Raw genomic sequence first — 17677 nt, forward strand, 5'->3', positions numbered from 1 at the left:
AGCTCGTTTAAACAACCTTTTTTAATACTCTTATCCTATTTTATTCGTGTTTTCCCTTAAAGCCCTTATTCCCAGAAGGCGAATACGAATCACTATTTTCCATATATAGTGTTATGGCAGTCGTGCCTGAAGCTTTTATATTCGATACAATTGGTCAATTCTCAAGATTTATAATATTTTTATTTTATAGCTACCCAATATTCAAATAAGCTTTTAAAAACTGTAAAAAATATACTCTTTTTAATTGTTAGTAATATAAAATATACCAACTATATATATATAGACAAATTAAAAATACTAAAAGTCGGGAATATATATTTTTTGAAATAATTAGTCTTGCAGAAATTTTTAGTAGACAATCATAAAATCTCGGGACCCGAGACTTGACATAGAATTCCTAATCTGAACTTGCAAGTGGTTAAACGTTGACCATTACAGTGACTAAGAAGACCGAGAAAGCAGCCGCTTCTCTCTTCATGTCAATCCATGTCCAACTACGGTGTTTGAAATCCAGAACTTAACCCGATCTTTAATTTTAAAAAGAATTTAAAATGTTAGTTATTTTAGTTAGTCAGACAAATAGTCTTAATTGTAGTATTGTATTGTAAATTTTTTTTTCTTAGTCACGCTATCAACATTTTTGAAAATACTGAATTAGACGACATGATATTTAAAAATAATTTAAAGTACCTTAACTCATCTCATCTTATATAAGTTTATAAATTGTAGCTATGCCTGAACTAATATATATTTACAACCGGCAATATCACGTCTTTCCAAACATCTTATAAAAATCATAAATATGAATATAAAAAATTGTATTAAAAAATTCTGTCTTAATTGAATTAATTAATAGTACTTTGACAAATTTTTAAAATCATCATGATTAATTATTGTTTTCAGTGTATTTGTGAAGTAATTTTTTGCTGTTCGTTATTGTATCTGATAACCATTAGACGTCTGAAAACTTCGACTTTGCTCATCCATGACGCAAGATACTTGAAAGTTCAACGATCCGAAACGTTTAACTTGCTTTCCGGAAATGATCTCACTAAAGGTGTAAGTGTTAAATATATGTTCGAAACAAGCAATACTATAAAGCGTATCTTTTCTGTAAACATTAACGATTAGTTGGCCATTGTGTAGAAAGGTTATGAGGAAAGAAGTAATGAAAATTCATGTCGAATACACATATTATCTTTATTTTTTTAAATATGTAATTTTTACAGATCAGCGTTTAAAACAAATTTAAAACACGTTGTATTTAAGAAGAGATCAATACAAATATAAAATCACTGTATTAGGACAAATATAATATATATATATAAATATATAAAATATCTAGCACATTATATGATATATAAATTATTATAAAATAATAAAGGAAATTAATATTAAAATATAGTTATAATTTGACTTGAGAATGAGTGATGGATGTGTCAGAGACCCGTGTGGAATCGGACAATACCAAAAGCGAGTTTACAACTCCATTTCGTAAATCGTACGCGAAACAAAATGAAATTGTAAACTCAGTCACTCAATAAATTAATAATTTAAACGCATTTGACTATAACTTTGTAATGCCTTTCACTCTCATGCTTCTTCGATGTGGCGATCTGATCTGACCGTCGAATTGGTTCAGATTTGCCTGTGTCAACACTTGTTGGAAACTGTTCAAGCCGAAGTAAGGCGATGGATTGTAGTCTCTTGTTTGCGGACTCTGTCCGCCATTGCACTGACTACACGGATATGGCACAGCAAACGCCGCTGGGAACATTGGTTGTATCATGTTCGGTGACGACGGGTTTCCGGGACAGTGTGGGAAAAATATTACCGGTATGAAACCGATTACACCATAAGGAGGTATATATGATGGCGGATAGGGCTGCATCGTGTCGATTGGTATAGGACGCGGGGTCGTTGAAGCAGTTTTATTCTTAGAGTCGACAAAATAGCAAGGGCAAGATCCTGGACTTGGTCCAATAGGCAAGGGATAGGGTATTATATAAATTGGCTGATTTGGATTTTGTACTCCCGTTTGAGAGCCACTGTCAGGAGGTCGCGGTAAAGGAGGATGAACACCAATTGCTATTATGTCCGTCGGTGGTTGACCTTCGAGTCCCGGTTGCCCTGGTTGTCCAGGCTGTCCGGGCTGACCAGGACGCCCTGGTTGTCCAGGCTGTCCTGGTTGCCCTGGTTGACCGGGCTGTCCTGGATACCCAGGTTGTCCGGGCTGTCCAGGCTGTCCAGGCCGACTAGGTTGAGTTGGATAGCCTCCTGGTCCTGGTCGTGATGGAACTGTAGGTTTACCTGTTAATCCAAATTATTTTTATAATTTATGTTAATATAAGATTACATTTAAGATGCACAATTGTAATTAAATAAAGAATAATTATTTTAAAAAGGCTTACCTGGCGAACTTGGTCCACCAGGTCCACCAGGACCATCGAATGCACCCGGTTCACCTGCTCCGCCAAGTCCACTTGGTCCACCTGGCCCACCAGATCCTCCTGGTCCACTAGGTCCACTTGGTCCGCCAACACCGCTAGGTATTTCCGGTCCACCTATTCCATTTGGACCACTTGGGCCACTAGGTCCACTCGCTCCTCCTGGTCCTCCTGGTCCACCAGATCCTCCCGGTGCACTAGATCCACCAGGCCCACCAACACCACTTGGTATTTCTGGTCCATCTATTCCATTCGGGCCACCAGGACCTTCTGGACCACCCGGTCCACTTGGTCCTCCTAGTCCTCCTGGTCCACCAGGTCCATAAGGTCCTCCTGGTCCCCCAGGACCGCCTGGGCCACCCGGTCCACCTGGTCCACCAGGCCCTCCCGGATATCCTATATTATTGTTTACTAATAAATATTATTTCAACATTATCTAATAATATTAATGATCTAAGATTAGTGTGATAAAAAACTCTACGCTTAATTTTATTAAACGGCAACATATATAATATAAATATTAATAAAACTAAATATCGCAAAAGCCAGAATAGGATATTCTGTAAAATGTTGCACTATGAATTAATATAAAAAATTAGTAGCAATGAAACCAATTCGTCAGTGATCGATCATGAAACTCTTCTGTGATTAGTAAATCACATTACAAATAGTTTATGTAATTCATGGTTTAATAAAAAATCAACATAAAAATAATCCAATGATTCAAATAAAAAAAATTAAATGAATCTTAAATATTACATCGTTATGTTTTTTTTATAAAAAATGTATTTAAAAATGAAATGCTAATAGTTTATATATTATATATGATAAATAAACACTTATATAATTAATTTTAGTTTTTCTTTCTTTCTCTCTTTGATACATTTATTACTGAAAACTGCTGCATTATGACGATTATGGGAGCGTAAGTAAAACATATTATTTAAATCAAATAAATAAATTAATTACCTGGTGATCCTGGTGATGAAGGAGTGAAGCCTCCTGATCCACTGGGATTTCCAGAACCAGGTCCAAAAGGTCCACCTGGTCCGCCAGGACCTCCAGAGCCACCTGGTCCTTCTGGCCTTCCTGATTCGCCGGGTACACCTGGATATCCTATAAAATATATTTATATTTACCAATTGATATTTGAAACATATATGTTTAAAAAACAAAATATAATACCTGACGAATCTGGCTTTGATGGTTTTGAAGGTTGATATTGCCCTGTGTCTGTTTCGGAACCTGGACCAAATGATCCACCAGGCACACTAGGTGTATTTGGTCCAAGAGGACCACCCGGGCCTCCTGGTCCACCTGGTCCACCAGGTCCTCCTGGTCCTCCTGGTCTACCAGGGCTCCCTATAATTAATGAAAAAATATTTTGTAATACATTATTTTGTTGATCGTAATAATATAACATTATTTAAAAACATAAATTGCATTTGTAAATAAATTGCATTTGTGTTCTTTAAATATATATATAACATACCTGGTGATCCTGGTACTGTTCCTGAACCTGGACTGAATGGTCCACTAGGTCCACTAGGCTCGCCAAATCCACTCGGTATTTCTGGACCACCTATCTCATTCGGTCCACTAGGACCTCCTGGACCATTTGGTCCTTCTGATCCTTCAGGCCCACTAGGTCCTCCTGGTCCATTGAGTCCGCCAGGTCCTCCAGGACCACCTTGTCCATTTGGTCCTCCTAATCCTCCAGTTCCACTCGGTCCTCCTGGTCCTCCAGGTCCATTAGGACCTCCCGGTCCTCCAGGTCCATTAGGACCTCCCGGTCCTCCTGGACCACCTGGACCTCCTAATCCGCCTGGTCCACCTGGTCCACCAGGCCCTCCAGGATATCCTATGTTATCAATTATGATTTAGTATTTAATAAAAACAAAAATAAGTCAAATAACACCGCTATATAACTGGTTCATAAAATTTATTGTTAAGAAATACATATTAAAATTATTGTCACAAAATACCTGGGGATCCTGGCGCTGAAGGTTTTGAAGGATGGTATTGTCCAGTTTCTGTTCCAGATCCAGGGCCGAAAGGTCCTCCCGGTCTATTTGGTCCGCCTGGGCCACTTGGTCCTCCTGGTCCACCTGGTCCACCGGGTCCACCGGGTCCACCGGGTTTTCCTGTAATTAAAATAAAATAATATGACATTTATTTGCAACTAAACGTTGCTTACTACATATATATGTATCTATATTTATAATATCATAAATTAATTTTAAATACCTGGTAATCCTGTTATAGATCCAGAACCTGGACCAAATGGTCCAATAGGTTCTCCAGGACTAGGTCCACTAGGTCCATCTATCCCATTTGCTCCTCCTGGTCCATTAGGACCATCAAGTCCTTCTGGTCCACTGACTCCACTTGGTCCACTTGGTCCACCAGGACCACCGGGACCACCAGGGCCTCCTGGACCTCCTGGGCCACCAGGCTTACCTGGACTGCCGGGTTCACCAGGTCCCCAAGATTCTCCTGTAATTTGTATTACACATACAATTTTAATATATACATTTACACATATCAATGGGCCCAAATATGAAAAATGTGCCCTTTCGATTTAATAAGTGCTCATTATTCAGCAAATCTACTTGCAAAACGCCGACATAAGAACCGCTTTAGTGAAAAAGCTTTAAATACAAAAAAAAATACAAGTATATATACCGATATTCCACGAAAGAATTTTTTTTATATATGGAATTATATTGCTTATTTAAAGTATATGTAAATCCACCAAATACACTGCTCCAAAAGTCTATACACTGTCGCAAAAAAGATTACCTGCACTTGGCCAACCTCAGAGACTGTGATAATTTTAGAAACTTGAGACAGAAAATGAGAAATGAAATACATTTGAAACAGAAGCAGTCCTACGAGATATTTTTGCGGTTATGATACAAAACGTATAATTGATTTAAGCTATTGTAATTTGCAATTGAATCACCCAAGGGATTGAATGAACCATACAAATGATAAAAATTTGTCGACTCGGTTTCGCCCAAACGTCATTGAAACTTTTACTTTTTTGTTTATTACCTGGGTATCCTATTCCACTTGGTCCTTCAAGTCCGCTTGGGCCTCCGGGTGTTCCAGAAGTTTCTGGAATTACATTAAATATTATTTATATATAAATTTCACCAACTAAATTAACATAATTTCATATAAATACCTGGCCACACGCTTCCTGGTACTTCTGGATAGCCTCCTGGGCTTCCTGGTGTACCTGGCCATCCTGGACTATCTGGCCCACCTGGTCCTCCTGGTTTACCTGGTTCTCCTGGTGTTCCAGGCGTTCCTTTGGTTCATTGAAATTATGAAATATTTTTATACATATTACACAGCTTTAATTATATTTTGAAAATAAAAATACCTGGTATTCCTGAGCCTCCTGGTCCTCCCAGTCCTCCTGTTTCTCCTGGATAACTTCCTGGGCCTCCTGGTCCACCTGGTCCTCCAAGCCCACCTGGGCCTTCGGGCGTTTCAGGCGTTCCTGGGGTTCATTTAAATAATAAATCATTACAAATAACATTAAATAATAAATAATTACAGGAATTCGGTTATTTTATTTAACAAAATTAAAATACCTGGCAATTCTGGTCCTCCTGGTACTTCTGGATATCCTCCTGGCCCTCCTGGCTCTCCCGGTGTACCTGGCAATCCTGGGCTACCTGGTCCGCCCGGTCCTCCAGGAGTGATATGACTTCCAGTTCCCCCTGATCCTAGTCCTCCTGGTCCACCAGGTCCACCAGGTCCACCTGGACCTCCTGGGTGTCCTATAGTAATATAATGTTATAAAATTATACAAATATGAAATAGATCAACATGGTCTGTACCCGCCATGTTAATCCTTGGTCATTTTCCCCTCCCGGCCTTCCCAAAGATTTTTATTAAAAATATTTTTATTATTGAATAATTCAATATAACTGAATTCAGTTTTAAGACGGTTTAGTTTTGGCAGGGTGAAATGTATCCAGTAGTGTGTGCATGTCCTATATTTATTTAACGGCTTGGAACAATTATATATAAGATTATGGAATACGACATTACTAAAAAATTGTGAACTACCGAAATATATAATTATATCAATTTTTAATCTCGATATACCCTGAATTTAAATAATATGTATTTATGACATGTATGTCTGGTAGGATGAATACAATTGAAGTAATCTTAATGGCGATGCATAAATAACACCAGTCAGAAGACACACCAGACACGAATCTAGCAGCTGTGACAACAAAAACGCGACATTCCTACCTCCACTACCGTGTGGAGTGGGTATACGATTTATATTTATTTACACGACTGTGTATATTACATGGTACAAAACCTGACACTACATACTCGACTCTAATACACATAGAGGCTCGGACTTCTAGTTATATATTTTTTGTTAAATTTAACACTTATTTTATAATTCGTATCTTTCCAAAATAAAAATAGATACAATTTTTTTTATTTATTAGCAGAATATATTGTGATTTAACCTGGTGATCCTGGTCTTCCTGGACCACCAGGGCCTCCTGATTCTAGTCCACTTGGTCCACCTGGCCCACCAGGCCCACCAGGTCCTCCTGGATATCCTTATTAAAAACAATACACATATTTGTTATAATATAGTACATTTCTATCACTTTACTTACAAAAAAATATTTTAATATTAACATGTATAATTAAAAAATAATTACCCGGAGATCCTGGTCTTCCCGGACTACCAGGGCCAACTGACCCTGGCCCACTTGGCTCTCCTGTTCCTGGCCCACTTGGCCCACCTGACCCACCAGATCCTCCTGGATATCCTTTTTAAAAACAATAGATATGTATAGTATATGTTATAATATTTTATAGAACATTTTTATTACTTTCTTAAAAAAAATATTATAACATTAACAAATATAACTAAAATAATATTTACCTGGAGATTCTGGTTTTCCTGGACTACCAGAGCTTCCTGATCCTGGCCCTGACCCGCCTGGTCCTCCTGGTCCACCGGGACCACCTGGCCCACCAGGTCCTCCTGGGTATCCTTAATATTAGCAATAGATAATTTAGTATTTCTACATAATTATTTTTTAGCTACGAGATATCTTATTACATAATGCAAATATTATTATAAATAAATATGTATTGTATAATGCAAATTTACCTGGCGAACCTGGTCTTCCTGGATATCCAGGACCTCCTGATCCTGGCCCACCTGGTCCACCTGTTCCTGGCCCACCTGGTCCACCCGGCACACCAGGTCCTCCTGGATATCCTTTTTAAAAATAACACGTATATTTTTTATCATATATAGCATTTCTATTATTTTTTTCTATACAATTTATATTATTATATAAGAAAATATAATTAAAAATATATATTAACCTGGAGATCCTGGTCTTCCCGGACTACCAATGCCTCCTGTTCCTGATCCACCTGGTCCTCCTGTTTCTATTCCACTCGGTCCGCCGGGCCCACCTGGCCCACCTGGCCCACCAGGTCCTCCTGGATATCCTTAATAAAATTAATAGATAATTTAGTATATACTTATTTATTTTTTTAGCTACGAGATATGCATTACTTCATTAAAAATATTATTTAACATAAATATATATTGTATAATATAAATGTACCTGGCGATCCTGGTCTTCCTGGACTTCCAGGACCTCCTGATCCTGGCCCACTTGGTCCTCCTGTTCCTGGCCCACCTGGTCCACCCGGCCCACCAGGTCCTCCTGGATATCCTTTTTAAAAATAACATATATTTTTTATCATATATAGCATTTCTATTACTTTTTATATACAATTTATATTACTTTATAGGCAAATATAATTAAAAATATATATTAACCTGGAGATCCTGGTCTTCCCGGACTACCAATGCCTCCTGTTCCTGACCCACCTGGTCCTCCTGTTTCTATTCCACTCGGTCCGCCAGGCCCACCTGGCCCACCTGGCCCACCAGGTCCTCCTGGATATCCTTAATAAAATTAATAGATAATTTAGTATAAACTTATTTATACGAGATTATTAGATACGAGATATGTATTTTTTCATTAAAAATATTATTTACCATAAATATATATTGTAAAATATAAATGTACCTGGCGACCCTGGTCTTCCTGGACTTCCAGGACCTCCTGATCCTGGCCCACCTGGTCCTGTTCCTGGCCCACCTGGTCCACCCGGCCCACCAGGTCCTCCTGGATATCCTTTTTAATAATAACAAATATATTTGTTATCATATATAGCATTTCAATGACTTTTTCTATACAATTTATATTTTATTGCAAGCAAATATATTAAAAAATATATACTAACCTGGAGATCCTGGTCTTCCTGGACTACCAGTGATACCAGTTCCTGACCCACCTGGTCCTCCTGTTTCAATTCCACTCGGTCCCCCTGGTCCACCTGGCCCACCTGGCCCACCAGGTCCACCTGGATATCCTTAATAAAATCAATAGATAATTTAGTATAACTATTATTTACTATAAATATATATATTGTATAATAGAAATGTACCTGGCGACCCTGGTCTTCCTGGACTTCCAGGACCTCCTGATCCAGGCCCACCTAGTCCTCCTGTGCCTGGTCCACCTGGTCCACCCGGCCCTCCAGGTCCTCCTGGGTATCCTTTTTAAAAATAACACATAATTATTATCATATATACCATTTCTATTACTTTTCCTATATAATTTATGGTATTATATGAGCAAATATAATTAAAATATATATTAACCTGGAGATCCTGGTCTTCCTGGACTACCAGTCCCACCTGTTCCTGACCCACTTGGTCCACCTGTTTCTATTCCACTTGGTCCCCCTGGTCCACCGGGCCCACCTGGCCCACCAGGTCCACCTGGATATCCTTAATAAAATCAATAGATAATTTAACATACATACTTATTTATATTTTATTGCAAAATATTATTTACTATAAATATATAATGTATAATATAAATTTACCTGGCGACCCTGGTCTTCCTGGACTTCCAGCACCTCCTGATCCAGACCCACCTGGTCCTCCTGTTCCTGGCCCACCTGGTCCACCTGGCCCACCAGGTCCTCCTGGATATCCTTTTTAAAAATAACACATATGTTTGGTATTATATATAGCATTTTTATTACTTTTTCTATACAATTTATATTATTATATAAGCAAATATAATTAAAAATATATATTAACCTGGAGATCCTGGTCTTCCAGGACTACCAGTGCCTCCTGGTCCTCCTGTTTCTATTCCACCCGGTCCCCCTGGTCCACCGGGCCCACCTGGTCCACCAGGTCCTCCTGGATATCCTTAGTAAAAGCAATAGATAATTTAGTATATATACATATTTATTTTTTTAGCTACAGGACATGTATGATATTATTTCATTAAAAAAATATTATTTAACATAAATATATATTGTATAATATAAATGTACCTGGCGACCCTGGTCTTCCTGGACTTCCAGGACCTCCTGATCCTGGCCCACCTGGTCCACCCGGCCCACCAGGTCTTCCTGGATATCCTTTTTAAAAAAAACACATATATTTTTTATCATATATTGCATTTCTATTACTTTTTCTATACAATTTATATTACTATACAAGCATATTTAATAAAAAAAAATATTAACCTGGAGATCCTGGTCTTCCCGGACTACCATTGCCTCCTGTTCCTGACCCACCTGGTCCTCCTGTTTCTATTCCACTTGGTCCGCCGGGCCCACCTGGCCCACCTGGCCCACCAGGTCCTCCTGGATATCCTTAATAAAATTAATATATAATTTAGTATACAACGATTTATACGAGATTATTAGATACGAGATATGTATTTTTTCATTAAAAATATTATTTACTATAAATATATATTGTAAAATATAAATGTACCTGGCGACCCTGGTCTTCCTGGACTTCCAGGAACTCCTGATCCTGGCCCACCTGGTCCTGTTCCTGGCCCACCTGGTCCACCCGGCCCACCAGGTCCTCCTGGATATCCTTTTTAAAAATAACACATATATTTGTTATCATATGTGGCATTTCTATAACCTTTCCTGTACAATTTTTTTTTAGGCTTCGATAGTAATATATATTATTTCATTACCAAATATTATATATTATATATATATATTGGGTGTTAACATAAGTCGTGCATATTTTTTCCAAATGAAAAGAACAACAATATACAATAAATTAGTCAATAATTTCTTCTTTTTCAGTATTTACAATTTCTTATCAACGTTCTACAAGGTTTTGGATGCCTCTGCGATATAAACCATCCTGTCGTGACTTGACGAATTCATCTTGTGTGGATGCAAATTTCGCTTTGGGCGTTGCTTGTTGACCATGACTCACCCATTCTTTCCGTCACTTCATATTCACATAAAAGCACCATTTTTCATTACCAGTAATGATGCGGTAAAGGAACCGCAAGAAAACGCGCAAGTAAACCTGCAGAAATTGTCGAACGTTGATTTTTGTTGTTTTTTCTCAAAACATGTGTGACCCGAGCACCGAAATATTGGACTTTTAACATTGATTTAAGATGACGGTATACAATCATGTTACTACAATTCATCTGTTAAGCCAATTCTATGGTGGTTTGAAGCGGATCTTCATGAATTAAATGGTTAAAGCGGTCCTCATAGAATTTCACTGGTCGTTCGGAACGCTCCACATCTTTCAGGTTAAAATTACCGTATAAAATTACCAAATTCATAGCATCTTCAACGTACTTTGACGGCTTTATTCCCTTGATGAACGCAAACAAAAGGAGTCAGAGGAGTATACTTGACATTCCATTTTAAAGGCTTGTAATTAAATAAATAATAAATTTAACGTAGAAGCAAACACAAAATCTTGTAGAGGGTAAAATTTTCCTTCGAATGACGTATAACCATGTGTTTTGCGTTTTTTTTGCATTTAAAAAAACCGGAGCAAAATTATGTATACACCTAATATATATAATGTGAATGTACCTGGCGATCCTGGTCTTCCTGGACTACCAGGAGGGCCTGATCCTGGCCCACCTGGTCCACCTGGCCCACCAGGACCTCCTGGATATCCTTGATAAAAACAATAGATGATTTAGTATTTATACAGATTTACTTTTTCAGCTACGAGATATGTGTGTGAATGTACCTGGTGATCCTGGTCTTCCTGGACTACCAAGGCCTCCTGATCCTCCTGTTCCTGACCCAGTTGGTCCACCTGGCCCACCGGGTCCTCCTGGATATCCTTTTAAAAAATAATATATATAGCATTTCTATATAAAATTTATATTATTATATTAGCAAATATAATTAATAGAATATTAACCTGGAGCTCCTGGTTTTCCTGGACTACCAATGCCTCCTGATCCTGACTCGCCTGGTCCTCCTGTTTCTAGCTCACCTGGTCCTCCTGGTCCACCAGGTCCACCGGGTCCACTAGGTCCTCCTGGATATCCTTATTAAAAGCAATAGAATATTTAGTATACATATATATTTATTTTTTTAACTATGAGATATATATTATTTAATTAGCAAATAAAATTTAATACAAATATATAATTTACCTGGCGACCCCGGTTTTCCTGGACTTCCAGGGCCTCCTGATACTGGCCCACCTGGTCCACCCGGCCCACCAGTTCCTCCTGGATATCCTTTTTTAAATAACATAAATTTGTTATCATATATAGCATTTCTATTACTTTTCCTATAAAATTTATATAAATATATTGTAAATATAATTAAAAATATATTAACCTGGAGATCCAGGTTTTCCTGGACTACCAATGCCTCCTGGTCCTCCTGTTTCTAGTTCACCTGGTCCTCCTGGTCCACCTGGCCCTCCTGGCCCACCAGGTCCCCCTGGATATCCTTGATAAAAGCAATTGATATTTAGAATATTCCAATATAATATATCTTATTTTTACAGCTACATTATTAACAAATTAATTTAAAAAATATATAATGAAAATTTACCTGGTGATCCTGGTCTTCCTGGGCTACCAGGGCTTCCAAAATCTGGTCTACCTGGTCCTCCTAGCCCACCAGGTCCACCATTTCCTCCTGGAGCTTCTTAAGCAAAATAATATATATATTTTATGAAAATATTATTATAGCGAGCATCATAAATTGCCTGTCTGGTAACGAAGCCAGTTTTTTGCATAATAATGCAGCGGGCCAGGAAGTTGCAAGTGAGATTAAGAGATCATAAATTAAACATGCAACTATCGCTAAAATAATTTTAGGCGAAGGTAATTGACACGTATAATCGTAGAAAAACATCATTAGGCAAGTGTATGCAAACCGATAATTTTATTAAAAGTTAACAACAAAACAAATTTATCAACACTAATGACTGGCTTTTCCAGTATAAAATGAAATTCAACAACTGTGTTTTACCTAATTCTTATACCTCTAGTAATTTGATCGCCCTGGTGTCCTAAATTAAATACAGTATCTCAACATAACTTTTTTTTCAGACTGATCTTGGCATACAGACTGATCTTAACAAAAATAACATAAGTTGTGTGACATTTTATTAAAAAAAAATGGTTTACCTAATAAATTTGGTCTAATATGAATAGCGAATTTTATGTTTAAACTAATGGTTTGTTATTGTACCTACTTCGAAAAAACGGTTATTTATAGAATAAACATTTTATTTATTTGTTCCAAATAAAATGATAGTGGCAAGATTAATTCGTAAACTAAAACATTTTTACTATGTGCAGTTGTGTTTAGAAATTCACTTTAGGCAGTAGCAGACTTTTGTAGTAAAATGAGGTTTATTGTTTATTTGTGACAATTTTTTAATCGTTACTATCTATCTAATGTTGTTAATTATTTTTAGTCTGCAGGCTCTAAATTTATTTTTCTTGCATCTAATTAAATCAACCCTTATCAAAATATGTACAGTATATAATTTTACCTGGCGTTCCTGGTCTTCCTGGAATACCAGCGCCTCCTGATCCTGGACCACCTGGTCCGATTACCCCCGGTCCACCCGGTCCACCAGGTCCTCCTGGGTTTCCTTAAATAAAAGTATGCGTTAAAATAAAATACATTTACTTAATGTTGACTGCAACATTTTTTAGTATTATATATTTAAATATATATATATATACTTATATTAATAATTTACCTGGTGATCCTGGTCCACCTGGCCCACCAGGTCCACCTGGATATCCTTAAAAGTAAAAAAATATATTATTTTTTGAATTGCTATTTTTTTATGTTAGCTACAATATTTTTTTATAACATGTGAAAATTGATTTACCTGGTGATCCTGGTCTTCCTGACTCGCCTGGTCCTCCCAAACCACCTGGCCCACCTGGCCCACCAGGCCCACCAGGTCCTCCTGGAGTTCCTTATTGTAAATACACAATAGTTATTTTCAATTTATTTTAATTATTTATATAAGAATATTTTTCTAGCATCTATTTTTACCTGGCGCTCCTGGTGTTCCTGGAATACCAGGGCCTCCTGATTCTAACCCACCAGATCCTCCCGGTCCTCCTATTCCTGGCCCACCAGGTCCTCCAGGGGTTCCTTAATCATAACAAAATATTTTTACAACAACAAAAAAAACATGTTATAATATAGTAGTACATTTGTATTATGTTAAATACAACATTTTTTCAATATATTTAAATAGATTTTAATATATATATATAATATAAATTTACCTGGTGATCCTGGACCACCTGGTCCACCAAATCCACCTGGATATCCTTTAAAACAAAATATATATTTTAAATATGTTCTATTTTTAATTTATGTTTGACAATACATATATAATGTTCATTTACCAGGTGATCCTGGTCTTCCTGGACTAACTGGACCTCCTGATCCTGGGCCACCTGGTCCACCAGGTCCACCAGGTCTGCCTGGAGTTCCTTAATAATAACACAATAATAATTTTCACTACATTTGCAGATGTATATATAAAAGTAAACAATAAATAAATGTGAAAATTTTACCTGGCGCTCCAGGTTTTCCTGGACTACCAGGGAAACCTGGCCCTCCAGGTCCTCCTAATATCGGTCCACCTGGTCCACCTGGTCCACCAGGTCCACCAGGTCCTCCTGAAGAAGACGTAAAAAATATTATCATTCAAGAGTAATAATATATAATTAACAAATAAATTAATTCAATATTTATACCTGGCGCTCCTGGTCTTCCTGGACTTCCAGGGCTTGCTGATCCTGGTCCACCTGGTCCACCAGGTTCTCCTGGAGTACCTTAATAAAAAACACGAGTAGTTTTAATATCAAAATAAAAATATATAATTAACAAGCAAATTAGTTCTTTTATTATACCTGGCGCTCCTGGGCCTCCAGATCCTGGTCCACCTGGTCCTCCCAGTCCTCCTATTCCCGGTCCACCCAGCCCGCCAGGTCCTCCTGTAGTTCATTAATTAATATAATTCGTATGTTTGTTAAATATAGTACATTTGTATTTGTGGGCTAAAAGATTTTTTATATTTTTAAATATACATATATAGTAAATTTACCTGGCGATCCTGGTCCACCTGGTCCTCCAGGACCTCCTGGATATCCTAAAACAATACATTTATTATTTTACCAAAATACTTTTTAATTGGGTTAATTACAAGATTTGCTTTGAATATTTCAAAATATATAATATATAAATATATTGTAAATTTACCCGGTGATCCTGGCCTTCCTGGGTTACCCAGGCCTCCTGACCCTGACCCACTAGGTCCACCTGGTCCACCTGGTCCACCTGGCCCACCAGGTCCACCCGGTCCTCCTAGAGTTCATAAGTTCAAAGAATAAATAATTTTGTTTTAATGTTCTACATTTTTATTATTTTAACTACAAGTGAAAATAGTAAAAATAAAATGAATAAAAAAAATTATAGTAACATAAATATATATATGTATAGTTTAAAATTACCTGGAAATCCTGGTCTTCCTGGACTACCATTGCCTCCTGATCCTGGCCCACTTGGTCCTCCTGTTCCTGGTCCACCTGGTCTACCTGGTCCTCCAGGTCCTCCAGGAGTTCCTTAATAAAACAATACGTTTATATTTTTTAAAATACGTTTTTATTATTTTTATTAAATTATAAAAATAAATATATATTATATAATGTAAATTTACCTGGCAATCCTGGTCTTCCTGGACTACCAGGGCCTCCTGATCCTGGCCCTCCATGACCTCCTGTTCCTGGGCCGCCTGGTCCACCCGGACCACCAGGCCCTCCTGGAGATCCTTATTAAAAACAATATTTTTTTTATCATGTATGTTGTTTAAGTTAAATAATATAATAAAATATATTATATATATATTACCTGGTGATCCTGGACCTCCTGAACTACCAGAGCCTCCTGATCCTGGCCCGCCTGGTCCTCCTAGTTCTCCTGTTCCTGGTCCACCAGGTCCTCCTGGAGCTTCGTAATAAAAACATAACGTATATATTTTTTATACTACATTTTTCTTATTTTTACTAAAATATATGGTATAAAACATTTTAAAAATGAATATGTATATATTTTTAATTCACCTGGCAATCCTGGTTTTCCCGGACTACCAGGGCCTCCTGATCCTGGCCCTCCATGTCCTCCTGTTCCTGGGCCACCTGGTCCACCCGGACCTCCAGGTCCTCCTGGGAATCCTTAATAAAAACAATATTTTTTGTATAAAGTATGTTGTTCAAGTTAAATAATATAATAAAATATATTATATATATATATTACCTGGTGATCCTGGACCTCCTGGACTACCAGAGCCTCCTGATCCTGGCCCGCCTGGACCTCCTAGTCCTCCTGTTCCTGGTCCACCAGGTCCTCCTAGAGTTTCGTAATAAAAACATAACGTATATATTTTTTATACTACATTTTTCTTATTTTTACTAAAAGATATGGTATAAAACATTTTAAAAATGAATATGTATATATTTTTAATTCACCTGGCAATCCTGGTTTTCCCGGACTACCAGGGCCTCCTGATCCTGGCCCTCCATGTCCTCCTGTTCCTGGGCCACCTGGTCCACCCGGACCTCCAGGTCCTCCTGGGAATCCTTAATAAAAACAATATTTTTTGTATAAAGTATGTTGTTCAAGTTAAATAATATAATAAAATATATTATATATATATTACCTGGTGATCCTGGACCTCCTGGACTACCAGAGCCTCCTGATCCTGGCCCGCCTGGACCTCCTAGTCCTCCTGTTCCTGGTCCACCAGGTCCTCCTAGAGTTTCGTAATAAAAACATAACGTATATATTTTTTATACTACATTTTTCTTATTTTTACTAAAAGATATGGTATAAAACATTTTAAAAATGAATATGTATATATTTTTAATTCACCTGGCAATCCTGGTCTTCCTGGACTACCAGAGCCTCCTGATCCTGGCCCTCCATGTCCTCCTGTTCCAGGGCCACCTGGTCCACCCGGACCTCCAGGTCCTCCAGGGGATCCTTTTTAAAAAAAAAAATTGTATAATGTATGTTGTTCAAGCTAAATAATATAATAAAATATAGTATATATATATTACCTGGTGATCCTGGACCTCCAGGACTACCAGAGTCTCCTGATCCTGGCCCGCCTGGTCCTCCTAGTCCTCCTGTTTCTGGTCCACCTGGTCCACCAGGTCCTCCTGGAGTTTTGTAATAAAAACATTACGTATATATTTTTTATACTACATTTTTCTTATTTTTACTAATAGATAAGATATAAAACATTATGAAAAATAATATGTATATATTTTTAATTCACCTGGCATGCCTGGTCTTCCTGGACTACCAGGGCCTCCTGATCCCCCTGGAGTTCCTTAATAAAAATGAAAGTTACAATCTGATGTATCATAATATTATCAAATGTATTGTTAAAATACATATATACAATATATACATATACATTTTTTTTATCATGTATGTTGTTTAAGCTAAATAATATAATAAAATATATTATATATATATATATATATATATATATATATATATATATATATATATATATATATATATATATATATATATATATATATATATATATATATATATATATATATATTACCTGGTGATCCTGGACCTCCTGGACTACCAGAGCCTCCTGATCCCGGCCCACCCGGTCCTCCCGTTCCTGGGCCACCTGGTCCACCTAGTCCACCTGGTCCACCAGGCCCACCAGGTCCTCCTGGAGTTCCTTATTAAAAAACAATATTTATTTTTAAACAAAAATAATTTTGTATATAAAATAAAACATGTATTATGTAAATTTA

At 37.4% G+C, this 17677-nt stretch overlaps 1 protein-coding gene across 18 annotated transcripts in view; it reads right to left on the reverse strand.

Moving 5' to 3' along the window:
* Positions 1 to 1183: 1183 nt before the first annotated feature.
* The window catches only part of LOC148228165 (uncharacterized), a 68323-nt gene continuing 51829 nt past the window's right edge, over positions 1184 to 17677 (reverse strand). For 2 of the 18 annotated variants that reach the window (XM_088199738.1, XM_088199741.1), the window contains exons 8-62: positions 17473 to 17601; positions 17173 to 17226; positions 16952 to 17053; positions 16764 to 16874; positions 16552 to 16644; positions 16361 to 16471; positions 16149 to 16241; positions 15956 to 16066; positions 15744 to 15842; positions 15553 to 15663; positions 15347 to 15457; positions 15096 to 15200; positions 14941 to 14985; positions 14747 to 14830; positions 14591 to 14668; positions 14408 to 14512; positions 14237 to 14323; positions 14114 to 14158; positions 13875 to 13976; positions 13705 to 13794; positions 13570 to 13614; positions 13357 to 13458; positions 12405 to 12500; positions 12186 to 12299; positions 11996 to 12082; positions 11758 to 11886; positions 11581 to 11676; positions 11418 to 11504; positions 10330 to 10437; positions 10077 to 10205; positions 9882 to 9968; positions 9640 to 9753; positions 9420 to 9530; positions 9193 to 9321; positions 8976 to 9086; positions 8772 to 8900; positions 8555 to 8662; positions 8302 to 8430; positions 8084 to 8194; positions 7836 to 7964; positions 7615 to 7725; positions 7384 to 7494; positions 7157 to 7267; positions 6956 to 7051; positions 6053 to 6241; positions 5839 to 5958; positions 5638 to 5763; positions 5505 to 5567; positions 4695 to 4943; positions 4433 to 4591; positions 3940 to 4308; positions 3633 to 3809; positions 3417 to 3563; positions 2412 to 2843; positions 1184 to 2310 (exon numbers count right to left, since the gene is read on the reverse strand). In XM_088199738.1, the coding sequence (XP_088055864.1) occupies positions 1568 to 2310; positions 2412 to 2843; positions 3417 to 3563; positions 3633 to 3809; positions 3940 to 4308; positions 4433 to 4591; positions 4695 to 4943; positions 5505 to 5567; positions 5638 to 5763; positions 5839 to 5958; positions 6053 to 6241; positions 6956 to 7051; positions 7157 to 7267; positions 7384 to 7494; positions 7615 to 7725; positions 7836 to 7964; positions 8084 to 8194; positions 8302 to 8430; positions 8555 to 8662; positions 8772 to 8900; positions 8976 to 9086; positions 9193 to 9321; positions 9420 to 9530; positions 9640 to 9753; positions 9882 to 9968; positions 10077 to 10205; positions 10330 to 10437; positions 11418 to 11504; positions 11581 to 11676; positions 11758 to 11886; positions 11996 to 12082; positions 12186 to 12299; positions 12405 to 12500; positions 13357 to 13458; positions 13570 to 13614; positions 13705 to 13794; positions 13875 to 13976; positions 14114 to 14158; positions 14237 to 14323; positions 14408 to 14512; positions 14591 to 14668; positions 14747 to 14830; positions 14941 to 14985; positions 15096 to 15200; positions 15347 to 15457; positions 15553 to 15663; positions 15744 to 15842; positions 15956 to 16066; positions 16149 to 16241; positions 16361 to 16471; positions 16552 to 16644; positions 16764 to 16874; positions 16952 to 17053; positions 17173 to 17226; positions 17473 to 17601 (7220 nt within the window). In that variant the 3' untranslated portion in view covers positions 1184 to 1567. The remainder of the gene's footprint in view (positions 2311 to 2411; positions 2844 to 3416; positions 3564 to 3632; positions 3810 to 3939; positions 4309 to 4432; positions 4592 to 4694; positions 4944 to 5504; positions 5568 to 5637; positions 5764 to 5838; positions 5959 to 6052; positions 6242 to 6955; positions 7052 to 7156; positions 7268 to 7383; positions 7495 to 7614; positions 7726 to 7835; positions 7965 to 8083; positions 8195 to 8301; positions 8431 to 8554; positions 8663 to 8771; positions 8901 to 8975; positions 9087 to 9192; positions 9322 to 9419; positions 9531 to 9639; positions 9754 to 9881; positions 9969 to 10076; positions 10206 to 10329; positions 10438 to 11417; positions 11505 to 11580; positions 11677 to 11757; positions 11887 to 11995; positions 12083 to 12185; positions 12300 to 12404; positions 12501 to 13356; positions 13459 to 13569; positions 13615 to 13704; positions 13795 to 13874; positions 13977 to 14113; positions 14159 to 14236; positions 14324 to 14407; positions 14513 to 14590; positions 14669 to 14746; positions 14831 to 14940; positions 14986 to 15095; positions 15201 to 15346; positions 15458 to 15552; positions 15664 to 15743; positions 15843 to 15955; positions 16067 to 16148; positions 16242 to 16360; positions 16472 to 16551; positions 16645 to 16763; positions 16875 to 16951; positions 17054 to 17172; positions 17227 to 17472; positions 17602 to 17677) is intronic. The other 16 variants (XM_088199740.1, XM_088199739.1, XM_088199742.1 and 13 more) reach the window with 16 other exon arrangements.

Source organism: Plectrocnemia conspersa, unplaced genomic scaffold (assembly GCF_051122295.1).
Source record: "Plectrocnemia conspersa isolate PC_06_02 unplaced genomic scaffold, ASM5112229v1 ptg000012l, whole genome shotgun sequence".
In the NCBI taxonomy this organism is placed as follows: Eukaryota; Metazoa; Arthropoda; class Insecta; order Trichoptera; family Polycentropodidae; genus Plectrocnemia; species Plectrocnemia conspersa.